Genomic DNA, 22005 nt, shown 5'->3' on the forward strand with positions numbered 1-22005 from the left:
ATAAATGTCGTTCCACTTCATGATTGTGTCCCACTTGTTGTTGATTCTTCACAAAAAATACAGTTTTATATCTTTGTTTGAAGCCTGAAATGTGGCAAAAGGTCGCAAAGTTCAAGGGGGCCGAATACTTTCGCAAGGCACTGTATTAATTACACTTTGGATGGCGTATCAATACACCCAGTCACTACAAAGATACAGGTGTCCTTCCTATCTCCGTTGCCGGGGAGGAAGGAAGCCGCTCAGGGATTTCACCATGAGGCCAATGGTAACTTTTTTTAAACGGTTACAAAGCTTAATGGTTATGATTGGTGAAAACTGAGGATGGATCAACAACATTGTAGTTACTCCACAATACTAGCCTAAATTAGAGTGAAAAGAAGGAAGCCTCAACAGAATAAAAATATTCCAAAACATGCATCCTGTTTTCAGTAAGGCACTAAAATAAAACTGCAAGAAATGTGGCAGAGAAATTAACGTTTATGTCCTGAATGCAAAGTGTTATGTTTGGGGCAAACGCATCAATGAGTACCCTTCTTCATATTTTCAAGAATGGTGGTGGCTGCATCATGTTATGGGTATGCTTGTCATCTGCAAGAACTAGGGAGTGTTTTAGGATAAAAATAAGCGGAATAGAAACGGAATAGAGCTAAGCACAGGCAAAGTCCAAGAGGAAAACCTTCTTGTCTGCTTTCCAACAGATACTGGGAGACAAATTCACCTTTCAGCAGGACAATAACCTTAAACACAAGGACAGATACACAGGAGTTGCTTACCAAGACTGACATTGAACGTTACTGAGTGGCCAAGTTAGTTTTGACTTAAATCCGCTTGAAGATCTATGGCAAGACTTGAAAATGGCTGTCTAGCAATGATCAACAACCAACTTGACAGAGCTAGAAGGATGTTAAAAAGAATAATGGGCAAATATTGTACAATCCAGGTGTGCAAAACTATTAGAAACTTACCCAGAAAGACTCACAGCTGACTCACACTGCCAAAGGTTATTCTAAGATATACTGACTAAGAGGTGTGAATACTTATGTAAATCAGATATTAATGTATTTCATTTTCAATATATTTGCAAACATTTCTAAAAAACATGTGTTCACTTTGTCATTATGGGGTATTGCGTATAGATGGGTGAGGGGGGAATCAATTTAATCCATTAAAAATGTTGGCTGTAACACAAGATGTGGAATAGGTCAAGGGGTATGAAAACTTTCTGAAGGCACTGTAATTGGCTGGTTGATAAGCTGAAATCAGGTTAGTTACAACTGGGATTGGATTAAAAACCTACAGGAGGGTAGCTCTCCAGGAACAGGGTTGCAAAGCCCTTGTCTATAGTATAAGTACCCAGTTTGACCGCTAGGTTTTATGGGTATTATGACACCTCCACTGTGGGGCTCTAAAGACTTCCAGTCATTTTGCTAACGCTAGTTAACAATTGCGCTGATGGTAGTTGGCAACTTCCTTCAAACTGAACGAGTTCAACGGACTCTGGGGAAGTAGAGAGTACTTCATTGCCAAAATTCTGAAATATCCCTTTAAGTTGAACTGATTAGCCTAAGGAAGTTCCCTTTACATTTGAACTGTGTGCAAGCAGAGCTTTCTTTACATGTTGCCTACTATAGTACATCCAATGGAAATGTTTAATTAATGAAGACCAGTAGAAATTTTAGGTGAATACCATTCAAGCCAGTCAATAAAAAATACAAATGTAGTTTCAACTGGTCATCTATCATTATTATATAATTGTTCTTTATTGACTGAAGTTAAATGGTATTTGCCCTAACTCTGCGGAATCCACAATGGGACTCCCATGTTAAATAAAGAATAATAAAGTCTGTACTAATCATGTCATTGCTCTGTGGCTCCTCAGTGGCGCCCTCTATCCCCCCTTCTATGTCCTACACCAAGCGGGTGCAGGCCAACAGTGTGGAGAGCGACAAGGGCGATGCCGCCCACAAGCTTGGCACGGCCGGTTCCAAGACCGACGTGCCCACCTCGCCGCTGGTGGCACAGGAGAGGAAGAAGTCATCCACCGCCTCAGGGGTGAGGGGTCAAAGTGTTATACAGGATACGTTTTATAATATTCAGGGGGCTAAGGTTTCAGCAGTTTCTTCCTCCAAGTAAGCAGGGGATGATGGGCACAGAAAGTAGTTTTCTATCCCAAAATGTACTGGAAAGTTGGTCATTCCCAAAGTAATTTAGAACCCATCAGACTAAACTGTCGTAACCAGTCACAAGACGCTTCGCTTCTATTATGGTTTTTATTTTGTGGGACTGTCAGAACAGAAATAGTTTGTATTGTGAAATAAGTTATTGAAGGCTGTGTGTGTGTGTGTGTGAACCACAGAACAGTAACGCTATGACCAGGAGGAACACGTATGTGTGTGAGCGGTCAAGCACAGATCACTACACGGCGATTCCCAATGGCAAGGACAGCAGGTGAGGAGGGCGATGGGTATCCAATGCTGCTGCCACGGCAACTTTGTTTGCTGTTGATCATTTGATTGCTTCTGATAATGTTTACCTGCCTATGTAACTACAAAGTACATACATAGGTCTTGGAGTGTGACTAGAACTGACTCTCTCCCTGATCTTCTTCCTCCTGTGACCCTTTTCTTGTCCTCTCTCTACCCCTTTATCTTTCACCTTATTTCTCTTCCCCCACCCTCCCCGTTCACTCGATCTTCCCTTCTCGATCTCTCACCATCCTTTTCACACTCTCGCTTTCTGTCTCTCTCTCTCTCTCAGTCTGACTGAGATGTCAGGCTCGGCCAGTGGCTCCTCACCATCGCCAGGGGCAACCTCAGCTGTCCCTTCCACTCGTCCGCGTCACGTCAAGTCCATGTCGGCATCGGGCCACCCTATCAAGTCCCCACTGCCTCCCATAGACGACAACGCGGAGTACAAGGGGTGAGCTAGGGGGCTAGAGAGAGCAAGAGGGGGCTGAAGTCCCAAGTAGGAAGGGGCCCAAGTTATATAAATTGCTAAACACTAGCCTATACCCCCCCCCCCCCCGATCTAAATGAAGTACCTAGTAGTTGAGCGAGGGTATCAGACAATGGAGGGTTGAGGAACTGGGAGAAATTACTTGTTATAATGTCCATGTTTTTTCATTGCCCTATGATACTACAATGCTCAAAAAAATAAAGGGAACATTTAAACAACACAATGTAACTCCAAGTCAATCACACTTCTGTGAAATCAAACTGTCCACTTAGGAAGCGACACTGATTGACAATACATTTCACATGCTGTTGTGCAAATGGAATAGACAACAGGTGGAAATTATAGGCAATTAGCAAGACACCCCCAATAAAGGAGTGGTGACCACAGACCACTTCTCAGTTCCTATGCTTCCTGGCTGATGTTTTGGTCACTTTTGAATGCTAGCGGTGCTTTCACTCTAGTGGTAGCATGAGACGGAGTCTACAACCCACACAAGTGGCTCAGGTAGTGCAGCTCATCCAGGATGGGCCATCAATGCGAGCTGTGGCAAGAAGGTTTGCTGTGTCTGTCAGCGTAGTGTCCAGAGCATGGAGGCGCTACCAGGAGACAGGCCAGTACATCAGGAGATGTGGAGGAGGCCGTAGGAGGGCAACAACCCAGCAGCAGGACCGCTACCTCCGCCTTTGTGCAAGGAGGAGCAGGAGGAACACTGCCAGAGGCCTGCAAAATGACCTCCAGCAGGCCACAAATATGCATGTGTCTGCTCAAACGGTCAGAAACAGACTCCGAGGGTGGTATGAGGGCCCGACGTCCACAGGTGGGGTTTGTGCTTACAGCCCAACACCGTGCAGGACGTTTTTCATTTGCCAGAGAACACCAAGATTGGCAAATTCGCCACTGGCGCCCTGTGCTCTTCACAGATGAAAGCAGGTTCACACTGAGCACATGTGACAGACGTGACAGTCTGGAGACGCCGTGGAGAACGTTCTGCTGCCTGCAACATCCTCCAGCATGACCGGTTTGGCGGTGGGTCAGTCACGCCAGAGGTAGCCTGACTGCCATTTGGTACCGAGATGAGATCCTCAGACCCCTTGTGAGACCATATGCTGGTGCGGTTGGCCCTGGGTTCCTCCTAATGCAAGACAATGCAAGACCTCATGTGGCTGGAGTGTGTCAGCAGTTCCTGCAAGAGGAAGGCATTGATGCTATGGACTGGCCCGCCCGTTCCCCAGACCTGAATCCAATTGAGCACATCTGAGACATCATGTCTCGCTCCATCCACCACAGACTGTCCAGGAGTTGGCGGATGCTTTAGTCCAGGTCTGGGAGGAGATCCCTCAGGAGACCTTCTGCCACCTCATCAGGAGCATTCCCAAGCGTTGTAGGGAGGTCATACAGGCCACACACACTACTGAGCCTCATTTTGACTTGTTTTAAGGACATTACATCAAAGTTGGATCAGCCTGTAGTGTGGTTTTCCACTTTAATTTTGAGTGTGACTCCAAATCCAGACCTCCATGGGTTGATAAATTTGATTTCCATTGATAATTTTTGTGTGATTTTGTTGTCAGCACATTCAACTATGTAAAGAAAAAACTATTTAATAAGAATATTTCATTCATTCAGATCTAGGATGTGTTATTTTAGTGTTCCCTTTATTTTTTTGAGCAGTGTATACCAATGTATTTATGTTAGGTGATATTTCTTATCGGTATTTCTTGCCTCTCACTAATCTTCTTTCTACTTCCTCTACCGTCGTAGCCCCCCCACGGCCTCGCCGTCGGCGCACAGCATCAGCAGCAGCACGGCCGCCACGCCGCCCGACCGCACGCGCTTCCCCCGCGGCTCCTCCAGCCGCTCCACCTTCCACGGTGCCCAACTTCGCGACCGCCGCTCGGCCACCTACAACGGTCCACCCGCCTCTCCCACGCTCTCCCATGACACGGGGGCTCTGTCCCAGGCGCGCAGGGGCACCTCCACGGGCATCATCAGCAAGATCACCTCCAAGTTTGTCCGCAGGTCAGTGGAAATGGACGGAAATGCACCATACCGATGTGTTTGCCAGACCTGGGATAAATAGTCAGATAGCCTACCTTCAAGTATTTTAGGTGCGCTTGATTTATCCGTTATTCTATAGGTTCTATTGTACCGGGCGGATCTCCATTATTTAAAAGTATCTGACAATGTATTTGACCCAGGTCTGATATTTACAATATTACACTGCAGGACTAGTGTCAATTCCATTTCAATTCAGCAAGTAAACGGCAATTACAATTTAGTTCCTGAATTGACTTTATTGAAATGGAATTGACCCCAACCTTGCTGCACATCATGTATCATGTTTCCCTTCCTTAGGGCCATATTTACCCAGCCTTTGCATCTGACATTGAAAGTAACAGGTGCACATTTTGTACTAGCCAGTATATCTAGTTATTTAGTAGGGTACCGTGTAAGGTACAAGGCTGCTTTGAGTGAGTGTGGAGAGAGATAATAGAGAAAGTGTGATTGGGTTCCTCTTTCTCTCTCAATCCTGCATTAGCAGGGGACACCACTGTGAAGGGTGAAGTTGACCTTAGACACTGATCTTGGGTCAGTTTAGCATTTTCCCCACTAATGGTAAGGCTTGAGGAAGAGAAAGCTGATCATAGATCTGTACCTAGGGTAAACTTCACCCCGGAGCGCCAGTCCTTATTCCCCTAGGTGAGCCTGCGGTGACCAGGATCTGCTCTGAGAGAGACGTGGGCTGCCTACAGATACACTTGCAGGACCACACGCATATAGAAATGCATGCAGTCTCTCTTTCTTATGCACACACACACACACACACACACACACACACAGAGAGTGCAGCGTCTGCAGTATCTGTGACCGTGCTGCAGTCAGTCAAGGGCACTGGGTAAAATGAGCCTGTTTTTATCACCAGCCAGGGGCTCCACCCTTAGGGCATGACAAACTAACCTGTCACTGAACATTTCTATACACTCATCATATGTTGCTGTAGCAATCAATGCATGTGTATTTTTTTTATGAAGAATTTTTTAAATATTTTTTTAGATTAAATGTTTTGTTTTTTGTTATTATAGTTTATTGTCAATCAGACTTTCCATGTGTAGTAGGTATGAACCAACCAGTATGAACTGGTTGGTTCTTAGTGCCTTCAATCAGCCCATAGTGCATTTAGGGGTCTTGCTGTAAGCATATGTAGCACTATGTGTATTTAAGCACATCATTTCTTAATGCAAAATTGGGATCGACTTTGCTGACATAGTGGATCCATCACCATTAGATTTGTACATTTCTGCCACATTACGAGAAAGTCATTGAACAACATTTCCCACAACGTCCTTTTATGTCTCCCTATTTCCATCCATAGCTACACTCAAAGAAAATAACCAATTTCTTTTTAAATTGCTTCTTTCATTGTTTTTTTTTTTTTAGAACTATGTCTTTCAGGGCTGGCCGGAGGTAGGAGCGCACAGAATGGTTACCATGTCTACACCCGCCACACCCTTTCTTCCTCGCAATCCAAGCCCTCTTCAATGACATGCAACCATTCACGCCCTGGTGCCAGCCCCCCCTTCCTTAACTCCTCCCCCTAAACTCTACACCCCCCCGCATTATCCACCCCGCTATCTGACCCTGCACCACTAACAGACTGAGATTGAGACCCCCGAGAGGCCTTGCCTGTGATGCCTTGGAGTTTGCAGACACCTGCACTCACTTTCCGACTTCTTGTTTCGTTCTTTGGTTTGAGTGTGTTGTGTGTTCTGTAGATGTCATCTGTCATCCATCTCGCTCTCCGTTCACATGATTTCCACGTTGTGTCATCCTCCGTTTTAGCTAGCTTGCCGATATACGTCATGTTGGCCTTTTTGGCAGTCTCACCAGTTGCCTCCCCAGAACGAGTTGAGCCGCGTGACCGTGTATGTTTTGTAGGTTTGACCCCATCCCCACCTTCTTCCTTTTCACCTACCCATCGTCTGTGTGTACACTGACAACCCCCTTCTACTGCTCTGTTGAACTCTGAACTCTGATTGCTTCCCAAAGGGCCACGGTTGAAGGAGAGGCCAGTGGCAGTACAGACCCCCCAAGGTGAGGCATCGGCACGGCCGCCCGCAGAAAAAGTAACAACAACCTCGAAATAAAAGCATGGCATGTCAATGAGGGTCACTACTAGTCCCGGGATCGAAAGCCAATGTCCACCGGTTCATTCTTGTTCCATGTTGTGGAGTATAGTTAGCACTGTGATGACGGAAGGACTAATTCTAGGTGTGGCTATACGTCTCCTTAAATGACTAGTTCATTGTTGTTATCGTACCGGTACTTGTTGTGCTGTTCTTTGTTGTTGTGTTATGTGTGTACTTTGTCCCCATGCCCTCAGTCACACAGTGGTGGTGTTTGTGCCTAAGTGGCGTGACCCTGAATACCATGCTCTTGCTAGACCTCGGTGGGAACATTTTGTGTGTTTAAGCTGTCTAGAAGTGTCTGTTCTGAGTGTGTGTTACACGGCGCGCAATCTTTTGAATAACATATATTTGACTGTCATTCAGTTGTCCGTTTTACAGTGGGGTCTTGAACACATGGGTTGTACAAGTTCTGTGTGTTGCCCTTTGACGCACACTCTATATACTCCGAGTCACATGACTCTTTAAAAAGGAAATGTCAAAAAAATTATTATAATAATTGGGTCAGCACCTCACCAACATGTTTGCTTTTGCGTCTACCTACTTATCTCCTATTCAATTAACGCTATTGTCCGTGTTCTGTTCCTCTCCAGGAGCGCATCAGGGGAACCCAAGGAGGACGGTTCCCGGGACTCCAAACCCCGTTCACTGCGCTTCACCTGGAGCATGAAGACCACCTCGTCCATGGAGCCCGGCGACATGATGCGCGAGATCCGGAAGGTCCTGGACGCAAACAACTGCGACTACGAGCAGCGCGAGCGCTTCATGCTCTTCTGCGTGCACGGCGACGCCCGCCAGGACAGCCTGGTCCAATGGGAGATGGAGGTGTGCAAGCTGCCACGCCTCTCACTCAACGGTGTGCGCTTCAAGCGGATCTCAGGCACGTCCATCGCCTTCAAGAATATCGCGTCCAAAGTGGCTAACGAGCTCAAGCTGTGAAAAGTGACTTTTGGGAAGACTAAACAAACTAAAGAGAATTAACATATGACATTGTAAATGGAGGGGGCAGAGGACATAATCCTGGTGTTCCTTGAGTTTGCGGGGCGCTCCAAGTGTCGGGCCCAAGAGAGTTTACTGCTATTCGAGGCTACTGCCGTATTGCTTGGTTGAAACGACACATAGAGAAAATATACTTCCATTTTCCCTCCCCAAGGCAAACCCCTGTATTCCAAAATTGTTGTTAATAACGAGAGGTGAGAACTGACCATTGCAATAATATGAAAACATTTGTATCAATGGGCCGCAAAATTTCAATTCCATTGCTAAACTACCATTTTAAAGGGGGTTGGAAGAACAGACTGCAAAGCTACTTTTTCCACATGTACAGTAAAATAGAGAATGTTTTGAGTTGTATTGTTCATAGAGTTGTATAAAACAGGACTCTTCAGCATAATGTCTGCAGGTATTGTATAGTCTTGAGTTGCTGTACAGAAAGTGTGTTTAAATGTGTCATACTGTGTTTTTTCTTTTCTTTTCATTTGGAGTTCTCTTTCCTTCTATTGTTGACATTTGTAGATTGTTTGCCTCCACTGAAGTTTAATGTTTAGGGAAAGAAAAAAAAAAACATTTTTTATTCTCACAAGGAAAAGAAAAAAACAAGCTTATTTTTTACTTTTCACAGACAATAGGTTCCTTTCCTAATACAGGAGGGATCAAATGACGTGATCTGTGTTGAAAAGCAAAACTCTACACATCCCAAAGCCCTAATCAAATCATTCCTCCTATAATGCACTATTTTGGCCATTCTCACAATCCTCCTTCAAGTAGCGTAGCTGAATGATGACGTTAGCACTGCAGTTTTAAAATGTTCTGTTTATTGCATAGAATTTACATAAGGGATCTTATGTTGTGTCTTTTTATTACCTTTGAGAACCCAAATATACAGCGTAGACTGACAGGACCACACATTTTTCAGTTGCACTCAATTATAAGCCCGCTCTCATAAAGTCCGCTTTATGCAGTCTTGAACACGGTATCGTAAATGTCACTGGCGTTGCACTCGATTCATAATCAAATGCTCTTCTAACAAATATTGGGCCAAAGCTACTCATTCAAAACACTATTCATGGACTTTTAGTAGCATAAATGCACCGGCACCATTCTAGGTCAGGAAGTGACATGTTCCGCTTGAAACTGCCCAAAGGTTGAAAGGTTCACGCAAAGTGATGCCCAAGCAGTTTGACCTCACTAGTGACTATATCTCTGTTTCTCTTACTCCCTTCTAAACTGCAGTTAATTGATAGTTACTGTGCGACACCTGTCTGACTTGTTTTGTGCTCCATTTTTTTTTCTTGCAAAATATATTGTATTTATTCCACCACATTATGCCTTTTTAATGTGCTGCTTGGTATTTCTGAGGCATTCACCTGTACGAGAAGAAAAATAGTATATAACTAGTTTCACATATGTTTTTATTTTAGGTTTTTCCCCTTTGTAATTAGTGATTGCGATGAGTATGTACAATAACCACTAGTGCTGGTACGTTTCTACTCGTTATTTTGTATGAAAAGTAATGAGGGTCAACTGTGCAATGGTATTCCATGTTGTATTACTGTAAAGATGAGAGATGGGCCTAGACCGCACCCTTTAACACAACAAAGAGAGTGGAAACAGAATCCAGACATTTTATTTCCTCATTTCAAAAGGCACAATAGAAGGAAAAAAGCAAAGGCGAGTGGTCAACAAAAAGAAATCAATGAAAATAAGGTTAAGCTGTGAGCCCTTCTGGAAGCTGAGCGAGACATCTCCACCGCTGACTTTCTGTGGCATTATGGGAGCAGAGAGGGTTGGAGGGGGCTACCGCACGTTGACTTATAGTGCACATGGAAGAAAAATGCATATTCCTAATTGTTAACGGTACAACTTCCAGAGAGGATGTCTATTGTGTTGCCTTAGCAGATCAAGTGTAGAGGAGAAGCAGCAAGTGTTAAAGAAATATAAACGATTATGCCTCGCCCCTTTCATCTCCATTAACCCCTCCCCCCACATAAACCCCTCCTACCTGCGAGGAAAGCTCGAGTCATCCAGATTCAGTCTCTCGTGCACAATATTAAAGCTTACTTGAAAGGAGTCTCAAGCAAATGTCTGGTGTCATTTGTTCTTTTTTTTTTTTACCAGTATGTACTATTTAATTTTGTCTGAGAAACCATGGCTTCACAGCCAATCAGTTTAGCATAAACTTTGAGTAACATGGAGGAATGATACATTATGGAAAGAGCTTTGTAATTTGTATAGAAACATGTATTGCTCTGTAGATGGTGGGTTATCCTAATGTGTATGGCCATGCCAAACTTCATACTGAAAGCAAACACAGTTGAAATTATGCAAAAATATTTTCTTAAGTAAAATAGTTTTTATATACAGCACATAAGCATGAACTTTTGAAAAGTATTTAACTTTGGTATGCAATATTTATTCTATAAGTCTTTGTACCTACAGTTGAAGTCTGAAGTTTACATACACCTTAGCCAAATACATTTAAACTCAGTTTTTCACAATTCCTGACATTTCATCTTAGTATAAATGCTCTGTCTTAGGTCAGTTAGTATCACCACTTTAAGAATGTAAAATGTCAGAATAATAGTAGAGAATTATTTATTTCAGCTTTTATTTATTTCATCACATTCCCAGTGTGTCAGAAGTTTACGTACACTCAATTAGTATTTGGCAGCATTGCCTTTAAATTGTTTAACTTGGGTCAAATGTTTCAGGTAGCCTTCACCAACCTTCCCACAATACGTTTGGTGTATTTTGGCCCATTACGCCTGACAGAGCTGGTGTAACTGAGTCAGGTTTGTAGGCCTGTTTGCCTCGCACACACTTTTTCAGTTCTGCCCACAAGTTATCTATGGGATTGAGGTCAGGGCTTTGTGATGGCCACTCCAATACCTTAACGTTCTTGTCCTTAAGCCATTTTGCCACAACTTTGGAAGTATGCTTGGGGTTTGTCCATTTGGAAGACTCATTTGCAACCAAGCTTTAACTTCCTGACTGATGTCTTGAGACGTTGCTTCAATATATCCACATTTTCTTTCCTCGTGATGCCATCTATTTTGTGAAGTGCACCAGTCCCTCCTGCAGCAAAGCACCCCACATAACAATGGTCATTATGGCCAAACAGTTCTATTTTTGTTTCATCAGACCAGAGGACATTTCTCCAAAAAGTACGATCTTTGTCCCCATGTGCAGTCGCAAACCATAGTTTGGCTTTTTTATGGCAGTTTTGGAGCAGTGGCTTCTTCCTTGCTGAGCGGCCTTTCAGGTTCTGTCGATATAGGACTTGTTTTACAGTGGATATAGATACTTTTGTACCTGTTTTCTCCAGCATCTTCACAAGGTAATTTGCTGTTGTTCTGGGATTGATTTACATGTTTTGCACCCCAGTACGTTCATCTCTAGGAGACAGAATGCGTCTCCTTCCTGAGCGGTATGACGGCTTGGTGGTCCAATGGTGTTTATACTTGCGTACTATTGTTTGTACAGATGAACGTGGTACCTTCAGGCGTTTGGAAATTGCTACCAATGATGAACCAGACTTGTGGAGGTCAAAAAAAATAATTCTGAGGTCTTGGCTGATTTATTTTGATGTTCCCATGATGTAAAGCAAAGAGGCACTGAGTTTAAGGTAGGCCTTGAAATACATCCACAGGAACACCTCCAATTGACTCAAATAATGTAAATTAGCCTATTAGAAGCCTCTAAAGCCATGACATCATTATTTGGAATTTTCTAAGCTGTTTAAAGACTGTCAACTTAGTGTATGAAAACTTCTGACCCAACGGAATTGTGATACAGTGAATTATAATTTAAATAATCTGTAAACAATTGTTGGAAAAAGGACGTGTCACGCACAATGTAGATGTCCTAACCGACTTGCCAAAACAATAGTTTGTTAACAAGAAATTTGTGGAGTGGTTGAAAAACTAGTTTTAATGACTCTAACCTAAGTATATGTAAACTTCAACTGTGTGTCATAGTGTTAATTTAATTAGAACACATAGTACAATCAACATTAACATAGCTGTTATAATATTGTTGGTTTTTAGAAATACCGATGTCATTCTCGTAAAAGCCCCGTACAGTATTATGATAGCACGCTACCAGTCAAACTACTAAAATGTGAAGTTTGTGTTGAATAGGACAGGAGTCCCTTTTCTTCCCATCTTCCTCAGCTTTACTTCAGTAAAGGCACCAGATCATCGATTTTCTCTTCCCCCTCTAACCTCTTCTCCATGCGGATGTGCAGCTTGACCTCGTCCACCACTAGCTACGTGAACCCCACCTTGTCCAAGCCAATTGTCTGGGCATTACTGATGTTATACACCTCACTGCAGTCTAAGGAGTAAGAGGTAAGACTCTTCAGTTAATTTGACCATATTAAAGTACGGTATGCAACAACTTCCTTGTAAATTTGGAGGAAATTATAACAGTATATATTTTTGTATCCTAGTAAAATAAATATATTTTTCAAGTAACTAGCTTATCATATATAGATACTATATACACACATTTTATACATACACATTATACAATATATGACCAAAAGTATGTGGACACCTGTTTGTCAAACATTTTATTCCAAAATCATGGTCATTAATATGGAGTTGGTCCCCCCTTTGCTGCTATAACAGCCACCACTCTCCTGGAAAGGTTTTCCACTAGATGTTGGAACATTGCTGCGGGGACTTGCTTCCAATCACCCACAAAAGCATTAGTGAAGTCGGGCACTGATGTGGGTGATTAGGCCTGGCTCGCAGTCAGCGTTCCAGTTAATCCCAAAGGCGTTCAATGGCCAGGGCTCTGTGCAGGCCAGTAAAGTTCTTTCACACAGATCTCGATAAACCATTTCTGTATGGATCTCGCTTTGAGCATGGGAGCATTGTCATGCTGAAACAGGACATGGCTTTCAGAGTCGTCTAGAATGGCATTGTATGCTGTAGCGTTAAGATTTCCCTTCACTGGAACTAAGGGGCCTAGTCCGAACCATGAAAAACAGCCCCAGACTATTATTCCTGCTCCACCAAACTTTACAGTTGGCACTATGCATTGGGGCAGGTAGCGTTCTCCTGGCATCCGTCAAACACATCCGTCTGTCGGGCTGCCAGATGGTGAAGCGTGATTCATCACTCTAGAGAACGGGTTTCCACTGCTCTAGAGTCCAATGGCGGCAAGCTTTACACCACTCCAGCCGACGTTTGGCATTGCGCATGGTGACCATAGGCTTGTGTGTGGCTGCTTGGCCATGGAAGCACATTTCATGAAGCTCCCGACTAACATTTATTGTGCTGACATTGCTTGTAGAGGCAATTTGGAACTCAGTAGTGAGTATCGCAACCGAGGACAGGCGATTTTTACACGCTATGCGCTTCAGCACTGCGGTTCCGTTCTGTGAGCTTGTGTGGCCTACCACTTTGCGGCTGAGCCGTTGTTGCTCCTAGATGTTTCCACTTAACAATAACAGCACTAACAGTTGACCGGGGCAGCTCTAGCAGGGAAGAAATTTGACTAACTGACATGTTGGACAGGTGCTATATTATGACGGTGCCACGTTGAAAGTCACTGAACTCTTTAGTAAGCCCATTCTCCTGGCAATGTTTGTCTATGGAGATTGCATGGCGGTGTGCCCGATTTTTTGCACCTGTCAGCAACGGGTGTGGCTGAAATAGCCGAATCCACTAATTTGAAAGGGGTGTCCACATGCTTTTATATAAATGGTGTATATTACACCTAAAGTTATACTCATCAGAATATCTAGAATGATTCATGACCTATATAAGTTTTTCACCAATGCCAATTGTCAAAAACTCTGTCAAAATTCTACAATGTGATTTTCTGGATTTTTTTTTCTCATTTCGCCTGTCACTGTTGAAGTGTACCTATGATGAAAATGACAGGCCTCTCTCATCTTTTTAAGTGGGAGAACTTGCACAATTGGTGGCTGACTAAATACTTTTTTGCCCCACTGTACATTCGAAGGCCTCTGCGATGTAGGCGTCATCTCGCGTGGTCACCAATCTGAGGTGGTCGTCAATGTTTACCCATACCACCAGGGTCCCGTTTTTACTAATCCTGCAGAGTGGTAATGGTCACAGCAGTATCAAAGTTCAATGGAGTGACAGGGCCAGTCCTTGCATCTAGAGCGCTGTCTATGAATGTGAGCGCAGTTCCATATAGCCTCGTCCCTCAGCCGTATAATAAAACAAGTGGCGTGCTGCTGTTTTGCTGGAAACATAAAGCTTCAATCTGTCTAGAATGACCATAGTGTAAAGGCACCATCTAACTTTTGGTTGTACTGTTGTGTAAAATGTTTGTAATATTGATTAACTACAGTACCTGGGTCGAGCTACAGAATCAGCTGGGTTCGTTGACACCGTTGTATTTCTTGGTTTTTCGTTATCGTGATTTCAATACTACAGGGTTTATTTAAACAGATATTCACGAGGATTTACTCCTATACTTACAAGAAGAGTGCACTGCTTCACTTCTCCACAACGTTAGTTGTGTTATGCAAAAACAGGCAGTTTTTTTTACCTCTCCATACAGTTTACAACTATTGTGGACGAAAGGGCAAAAAAGACCCTAGAGCAGTTGTTATTACCACACTAACGTGTGGAACATAATAATAAATTATATTTAGATATTTTTCATTGCACAAATAATCTTTCTGCATAAAAAGGCAAACACAACACACACAATAAATTGTTTAGGTTGTAAAGAAGGGAACACTGGCAGGCACTTAAAGAGCAGCACTGACCATACAGCTCTGGTGTCAGGCCAGTCACAGGCCACCCCATTGGGAAAGGGAAGGGGCTCCCACGGTCACTCCCTTGTCTTCTTTTTCATGTGACAGTTCGGCCCTTGAGTACAGCTTCCCTGCAACTCCTCTGCCAATTAGTCCAGAGCTGAACGGAGAAGTGTCAATCAATCATGCTATAGGTCTGATTGGTTTGTGCAGGGATGCTGTGCACCACTGAATTAGTATATCCTCTTTCTTACCATTCGTACCATTGCAATGTTACTTCAAACTACTGTGTGAGAAGAAGCATGGATGGGCATTGATTGCTTTTGCTTGGTGTCCTCAAGATTGTTAATTGATAGCAGCCCAGATATTCTTATTCTGAAAATGTAAACTAAAAGCCTAAAACATATATCAACTTAAACTGATGGAGTTAATGAGCTCAATTACATGTTGTTTTAATTGCAGTTGAGGATAAAGTATCACACTGTACAAGGGTTGGTGTCAATTCCACAAATTGCATTTTCATTCAGTTCTCGCTCCCTGTACATTCCATTTAATTCAATTCAAATTCCAGGTCAGTCTGGAATTTCCTGGGGCAAGGCCAGGAAATCCCTACCTGTTTCAGTCCATTGTGTTCCATCCGGTGCCTAGTGAACACGATGCTGGCCTTGTTGTCCGACCAGATGTTTGAAAACATTTCAAGGCTGCGATGGCTTCCATCCACATAGCTTATTCCTTAGTTACCCTGCACAGTAGGAATATAGAACATCAGTCCCTGCTATGCAGTGAATTATATTGGATCAAAATGTTTCGCAAAATTACCTCAATATAGGGCCTGTACTTTGCTTCCAAAGCGTACGTGATGGGGGCTGTAAGAGAAGTTTTACATCAGGAATGCAGTACAGTGGCATTTTATATTGTTCATCTCTAATCAAAATCGTAACGCAAAGGAATTTAAGGTGTGAGTTCTACCAAGTTCTATTAGTTACCTGGCTGGAAATGTCTCTCAGCCATGCTGAACTGTAGCCTGTGTGTGTAGGGAAAAACAACTTGCCATATGCAGTCATTTTGTTATTTTCGTTTTGACTGAATGTGAAAGAGCATGCATGCCACAAAATGGTGGCGCCACTTACGTTTGATCTTCCACATCTCGTAATAATGAGAACTACTTTGGTGGCTGGCAGTCTGGAGTTCGTGGCCTGGTTATAGGGTGGTAGTGATAGTAGGGTCCCAACTCTTCTCTCAACACTAAACAAAAGAGCTAAGAATAGCAGTGTCGTCTCGTCATCCCCAGTTTTGACTGTCCAAGTCCCACCTGACATGCTCATCTTTACAAAGTGGTGCGATGGTCGCCGGTTCCTGTTGCGTGGCCCTAACAATATCAGTCTTTTTATAACTTAATGTAAATTAGCACTGCTAGCATGTTGGTGGATGGGTGTTCATCCAACTGATCACTGGTACATTTCATATATTTCTAAAGAAAGTGTCAAAAAATTTTTAAAGGTGAAATCTGCAATATGTACAGCTGTTCAATGGTAATTTCAATGAATGTTACCCACTTATTACATTTCTTCAGTCACGTCCTTCAGCAGCTTTTTAGCAAACCAAAAAGCAGAGCTGCCATTTAGCTGGGGGGGGGGGGGGGGATTAAACAGAATCAAGGATTGTACCCTTGAATCCATTAAGAGAAGTTTCAAAATACAGAGTGGCTGCAGATCCGAATTCTCTAGAACCATTTTCCGACAACTAAATCCAAAGCTTCTGCGCATGTGTGGGATTCTCTCTTTTTACAGACTGTCTCTGCTTTACTAGTATAGTAGCCCCGAAGAAAAGGCTACTTCGGCAAATTTCTGTTATAAATGGAGAATGATGCTTGTTTAAGTTAAATCAAGACTGAATCTGTGTCAGCAAGATCACATAATGATAGTATTCTATATAACAGAACTGAAAATAATAGCATGGTATAACGTCACTGCAAGACAAAAAACACCACCTCATTTCTTATGAGATGTAGGATGATTGTGAGAATGGTAGCATTTTTCTCTCGTGGTCAAAGCTCAACAGCGCGCCACTAGGCAAAACACCATCTGCTCTAAAATTCGCTCCCTGTACATAATTCAAATTAAACACTGAACTTCGAAACAACACTGTACATAATTCAAGAAGATCTAATGTGTCTTCCCATGAAATTGATTGAGATCAAATGGTTGGCATCCAGATGCCGCATTGACATTTCACAGGTCACCCTCCCTTCATGAAATGCAAGGGGAGGGTGACTACAAATATTGGTGTGTAAAGTAAAGGTGAAGAAACACATGATTTGGATCTTCAGCTCAGGGGAAGAGGTTTCCAGGGGAGCTGACAGGGGCGGGACAGGGTGGTTACCTTCGGAACTGCAGCCTTGGCCTACAAAATATGGATTTTGCGCTATAAATGACTTGCATTATGTTTCATCATTGATAAACAGTTCATTATAAGCAAAAAAAACATGGATGATGTGTAACAACAGTTTTTCATTGTTGCAAACGCGAGGGACGCAAATGCTAACCTGGGTCGGCAGGTAGCCTACTGGTTAGAGTATTGGACTAGTAACAGAAAAGGTTGCAAGATTGAATCCCGAGCTGACATGGTAAAATCTGTCATTCTGCCCCTGAACAAGGCAGTTAACCCACTGTTCCTAGGCCGTCATTGAAAATAAGAATTTGTTATTAACTGACTTGCCTAGTTAAATTAAGGTTAAATAAAAACATTTAAAAATACAACCACCCATTTTACGTTCTGTTTCGCTACACGGATTCCAGCTGAAATTCAACAGTTATTCGAATGCGATATCTGTGTATGTCGGGGAAAATACCTTTAAAATGCGCTTTGTCGAATGTCCAGTGCACTGCTCTACAACGCACCTTGGACTGAATCCCGGTTTTACTTGCTGTTTGTTGTTGAATGTCCAGTGCACTGCTCTACAACGCACCTTGGACTGAATCCCGGTTTTACTTCCTGTTTGTTGTTGAATGTCCAGTGCACTGCTCTACAACGTACCTTGGACTTAATCCCGGTTTTACTTCCTGTTTGTTGTTGAATGTCCAGTGCACTGCTCTACAACGCACCTTGGACTGAATCCCGGTTTTACTTCCTGTTTGTTGTTGAATGTCCAGTGCACTGCTCTACAACGCACCTTGAATTTAATCCCGGTTTTACTTGCTGTTTGTTGTTGAATGGAGCTCTCAGTCCTTATCTCCGCAAAGTAGAATTTCTGTGCTCTCTGGTCTCTATAAATGAACTTAATTGACTTGCCAAAACGTTATTGTGTAGAAGTGGAAAAGACAATGAAATTAATCTAATTTATTTTCTGACCGTTAGTTCGTGAGGAGCATAAGAAATCCACAGTCTGTTTGAGATGTACCTGGAGAGATGTACCGTTTTAAATTAATGAACCACTAAATGACTATAATAACATATGGAGAACATTCCTACAGTATCTTATGTTGTCCCCCAGGTGACACCAGCTAACCACTGACACAGTACTTATACTAGCACTTCCAAGGACACCTGGTGTACCACTGTTCCCATCTTTCCACTAACAAATCCAGACTACCCACAATGTCAGGATGCTACAAGTAGATATGAGACCCATTGTTAGTTTGTTATGGTCAATTCTGCACAGATGATATGAGCTCTAGCAAAATAGTTAACATTGTCTTTATAATCACAATAATGGAAAGCTACGATACAGTATAGCAGAAACAGATTGGATGTCACTAAATAGTCTCTTACAGATCCCCCTTATATTTACATTTGTTATACCTGTTGTCCATATATTTGTTATAACGTCTGAAAGGAAGTCAGACCATTTACAAGAAATGCATGAGGTCTGTGAACATGTACGTGTGTGTACACAACCGCAAAGACTACACTGGATGTGCACCATGACAAGGTCAGCTGCTTCTGGGCAATCAGCCAACAGCAGGGAGTTTGATAGACCTATCACACAGTTCACACACACACAATCTAACGGTTTCCTGTCAACACCCAGAAAAAAAAAAGAAAAAAAAACTCCTCCTAAAACTCTGTGAAATTTGTTTAGGGCTGCTTGTAATCTTCACTCTCTCTCCATCTGACTGAAAAAGCAACACAGGAATTATTGGTAGAAACAAAAGGAGTATTAAGAGAGAACATCCAAAACTGTGACTTCCAAGGGCAACTGTTAAATGTGAAAGTTAAACAAAGTTGTACGTTTCACTACCTAGTGCAGTGTATCTAGTGTTCTACAATGGCAGCATCTGTCTCTGAATTGTTGCTGACCATTCTGGAGAAACTGAACAACAAAGAGATGGAGAGATTTAACTGGGAGCTGTGCAATAGCAATCTGAAAGATTTTCCTAACATTTCAAAGGCTCATCTGGAGAATGTCACAAGGCATGCCACTGTGGATAGGATGGTGGAGACCTACTGCGATGAGGGAGCTGTGAACGTCACAATCATGATCCTAAGCAACATGAACCGTAACAAACTTGCTATGTCTTTAAAGAGAGATCTTCCAGAAGAGGAATCAACACAGAAAAAAAGAAGGGAAGAGGGGAAATCGGTGAGTGGACGACCTGAGGACGACCTGAGATCTGACTTAACACGTCTGGAAGAAAAGCTGGAGAAATGTATAAATGCCCGAGAGAGCTACAATAGCATGACTCAGCACACCAAGGACCAGGAGGTGGACACAACGAGGAGGATCAGGGAAGAGTTTGTGAAGCTCCACCAGTTCCTGAGAGAGGAAGAGGATGCCAGACTGGCTGCTCTGAGGGAGGAGGAGAAAGAAAAGGGAATGTTAATTGAGAAAGGCATGGACAGTATTGATGAGCAGATCTCCTCTCTCACAAATGCCATTAAGGCTGTGAAAGAGGACCTGAACAAAGGCAGTGAAAACTTCCTTGTGAATTACAAGCAGAGAAGAGCCCAACTTGATCTTCCGGATCCACAGCTCGTCTCCGGAGCGCTGATCGACATCGCCAAACACCTGGGAAACCTGCAGTTCCAAGTCTGGGAGCAGATGCAGGCGATAGTCAAACACTCGCCCATAATTTTGGACCCCAACACGGCTCCCTCTACTATGACTTTGTCTGATGACCTCACCAGCGTGCGACACACAGCCGTAGAGAAGCAGCATTTTCCGGACAACCCAGAGCGGTTCACGCGGTGGGCAAAGGTCATTGGCTCCACAGGCTTTATGAAGGGTTCAGAGCATAGCTGGGAGGTGGAGGTGGGCGACCAACCTGAGTGGAATCTAGGCGTGGCTGCAGAGTCCGTCGATCGGAAGGGAGAAGATCTTCTTGCGTCACCAGAATACGGAATCTGGGCTATACTGAAAAGGGGGCGCAAGTATACAAATGGAGCTGGTAAAACGCTCACTCTGAAGAGGATACCCCAGAGGATCAGAGTTCAGCTGAACTACGACAGGGGGGAAGTGGCTTTCTATGACCCCAAAGACAATACACACATCTACACTCATAAACATAGGTTTACTGAGACGGTCTACCCATACATCTCTGTTTGGAAGATGAAAGACGCCATCAACCGTGATATACATATCTGCCCATCAGAGGTGTCTGTGACAGTAAAATCAAATCAATGAGGTATGTGCGAGTGTTCGTGGGTGTATCGATCCAATCTTCTCTGACAGGCTTATACGACTTTTCTGTAAACCATCCCAAACTATTATTGTTCTGTATAAGATGTCTGCCCTGTTACATTTCAAATATTGTTGTAGTTTAATAATTGTGCACGTTTCATGTCCAAATCATCCTAAAGTGTCTGAAATTCCTAATGTAGATCAATTAAGTTATACTTTAAGATGCTAATATACGGGATATATAATTGGTGTTGGGTGACAAATGCTAAAAAGTTAGCATTTGGAGACAGTGGCCAGCGAAACTAAACCAAATCAGGATTGCTGTCTGACGTTGTCTGTAGACTGCTTAAAAGATAAGGGAATCTATCATTAGTTTCAACTCTCCCTTTAAAGGGGAAGTCCACAGCTGAAACAATAACAAAGCAGTCTCCCTGGAGAAATTTAACCACTCAATAGACAGAGCTACGGATGCAAGGACAGATCATCCAAGATAACAAAACATTGGCAGACTTCTATATTCGTGATATATATACATGTTGATTCTTGAAGAATATAACGTATAAATGCCATGAGCTTAGATAAACTGTCGTACCCAATCAGAACCCATATAAAAGCTTATATTTTGGGTTCTGATGGGGTACGACAGTTCAACTAAAAGTTCATGGCATTTATAAGTTATATTCTTCAAGAATCAACAGGTAAATATCCCTTACAATATAATTCCAAATTTGATGTAGCAACTGCAACTTTTAAGTTTATTAGGTATATGTTGATAGTTCAACACTTTGTTTTAGTAAACCACAAGATCTGTGTGCCATGTCTACTTGTACCTTTTGCTAAACATTTACTTTGACTTCCAGCACCTGTTGAAAGTTACTGGATGTGCCTGTCATCGTTTTTCCCCCCCCAAATGTTCCAATCTGCTGTGCTGAACTTTCTGTATGAGATGTAAGGGGTTTACATACATGTTTATATATTTGCCTTCTTTAAAGTGGAACCACGTGTTTCTGCAGTCAGACAGAATGACATGGCTGCAAAAAGAAAGTGTCATTTTGACAAGACTACGGTCGAAATGTGTCGTCTTTTTGAATAAACTAGCACCATGGATTCATAAATAGGGTTGTTGTGGTCCATTAATGTGTGTTGTTACTCTTCCCTTATTTAAGGCTGGGATTCCATAATGGAGCAGCACACTAGACAGCCGGCAATGCACCATTTAAAAGGCAATTTATTTCGCATAGATCACATTCATTTTCTTTCGCTTAGTGCGCTGCTCTATAACGTGCCTCGGATTGAATCCCAGTCTTGGTATTTCAGTATTTACTCAAAAGACCACTGCATTCCCATAGAAATGTATAATGCATACCTGTATCTGAAGTATCCTTTGTTATGCATTGGTATCCCATAATGTTTTACATGAAAGCCCACATAATGTTGCTTTACCGTTAACACATACTGTACAGTCATAAGATACAGTACGTAGGAAAATGTTGCTAAAGATTGTT

General features: G+C 42.8%; 2 protein-coding genes and 1 long non-coding RNA gene across 8 annotated transcripts in view; 2 read left to right on the top strand and 1 right to left on the bottom strand.

The window, feature by feature from the left end:
• LOC110493770 (serine/threonine-protein kinase MARK1) overlaps window positions 1–10215 on the top strand; it is an 80963-nt gene extending 70748 nt beyond the window's left edge. For 2 of the 6 annotated variants that reach the window (XM_036949757.1, XM_036949758.1), the window contains 7 exons: window positions 1880–2052; window positions 2357–2448; window positions 2758–2919; window positions 4717–4974; window positions 6394–6420; window positions 7003–7047; window positions 7733–10215. In XM_036949757.1, the coding sequence (XP_036805652.1) occupies window positions 1880–2052; window positions 2357–2448; window positions 2758–2919; window positions 4717–4974; window positions 6394–6420; window positions 7003–7047; window positions 7733–8078 (1103 nt within the window). In that variant the 3' untranslated portion in view covers window positions 8079–10215. The remainder of the gene's footprint in view (window positions 1–1879; window positions 2053–2356; window positions 2449–2757; window positions 2920–4716; window positions 4975–6393; window positions 6421–7002; window positions 7048–7732) is intronic. The other 4 variants (XM_036949759.1, XM_036949761.1, XM_036949760.1 and 1 more) reach the window with 2 other exon arrangements.
• Window positions 10216–12008: 1793 nt separating this feature from the next.
• LOC110493773 lies at window positions 12009–17249 on the bottom strand. The gene is made up of 5 exons (XR_005036964.1): window positions 16011–17249; window positions 15867–15904; window positions 15700–15746; window positions 14893–15622; window positions 12009–12473 (listed from the first exon to the last, which is right to left on the bottom strand). It is a non-coding gene; the product is annotated as an uncharacterized LOC110493773 (long non-coding RNA).
• A 1668-nt stretch (window positions 17250–18917) lies between these two features.
• On the top strand, window positions 18918–21615 carry LOC110493772 (tripartite motif-containing protein 35). Its single transcript, XM_021568245.2, has one exon. The coding sequence runs from the start codon at window positions 19148–19150 to the stop codon at window positions 20501–20503; it is 1356 nt and encodes a 451-aa protein (XP_021423920.1). The 5' UTR covers window positions 18918–19147; the 3' UTR covers window positions 20504–21615.
• The last annotated feature ends 390 nt before the right edge of the window (window positions 21616–22005 follow it).

This window comes from Oncorhynchus mykiss, chromosome 17 (genome assembly GCF_013265735.2).
Source record: "Oncorhynchus mykiss isolate Arlee chromosome 17, USDA_OmykA_1.1, whole genome shotgun sequence".
Lineage (NCBI taxonomy): Eukaryota > Metazoa > Chordata > Actinopteri > Salmoniformes > Salmonidae > Oncorhynchus > Oncorhynchus mykiss.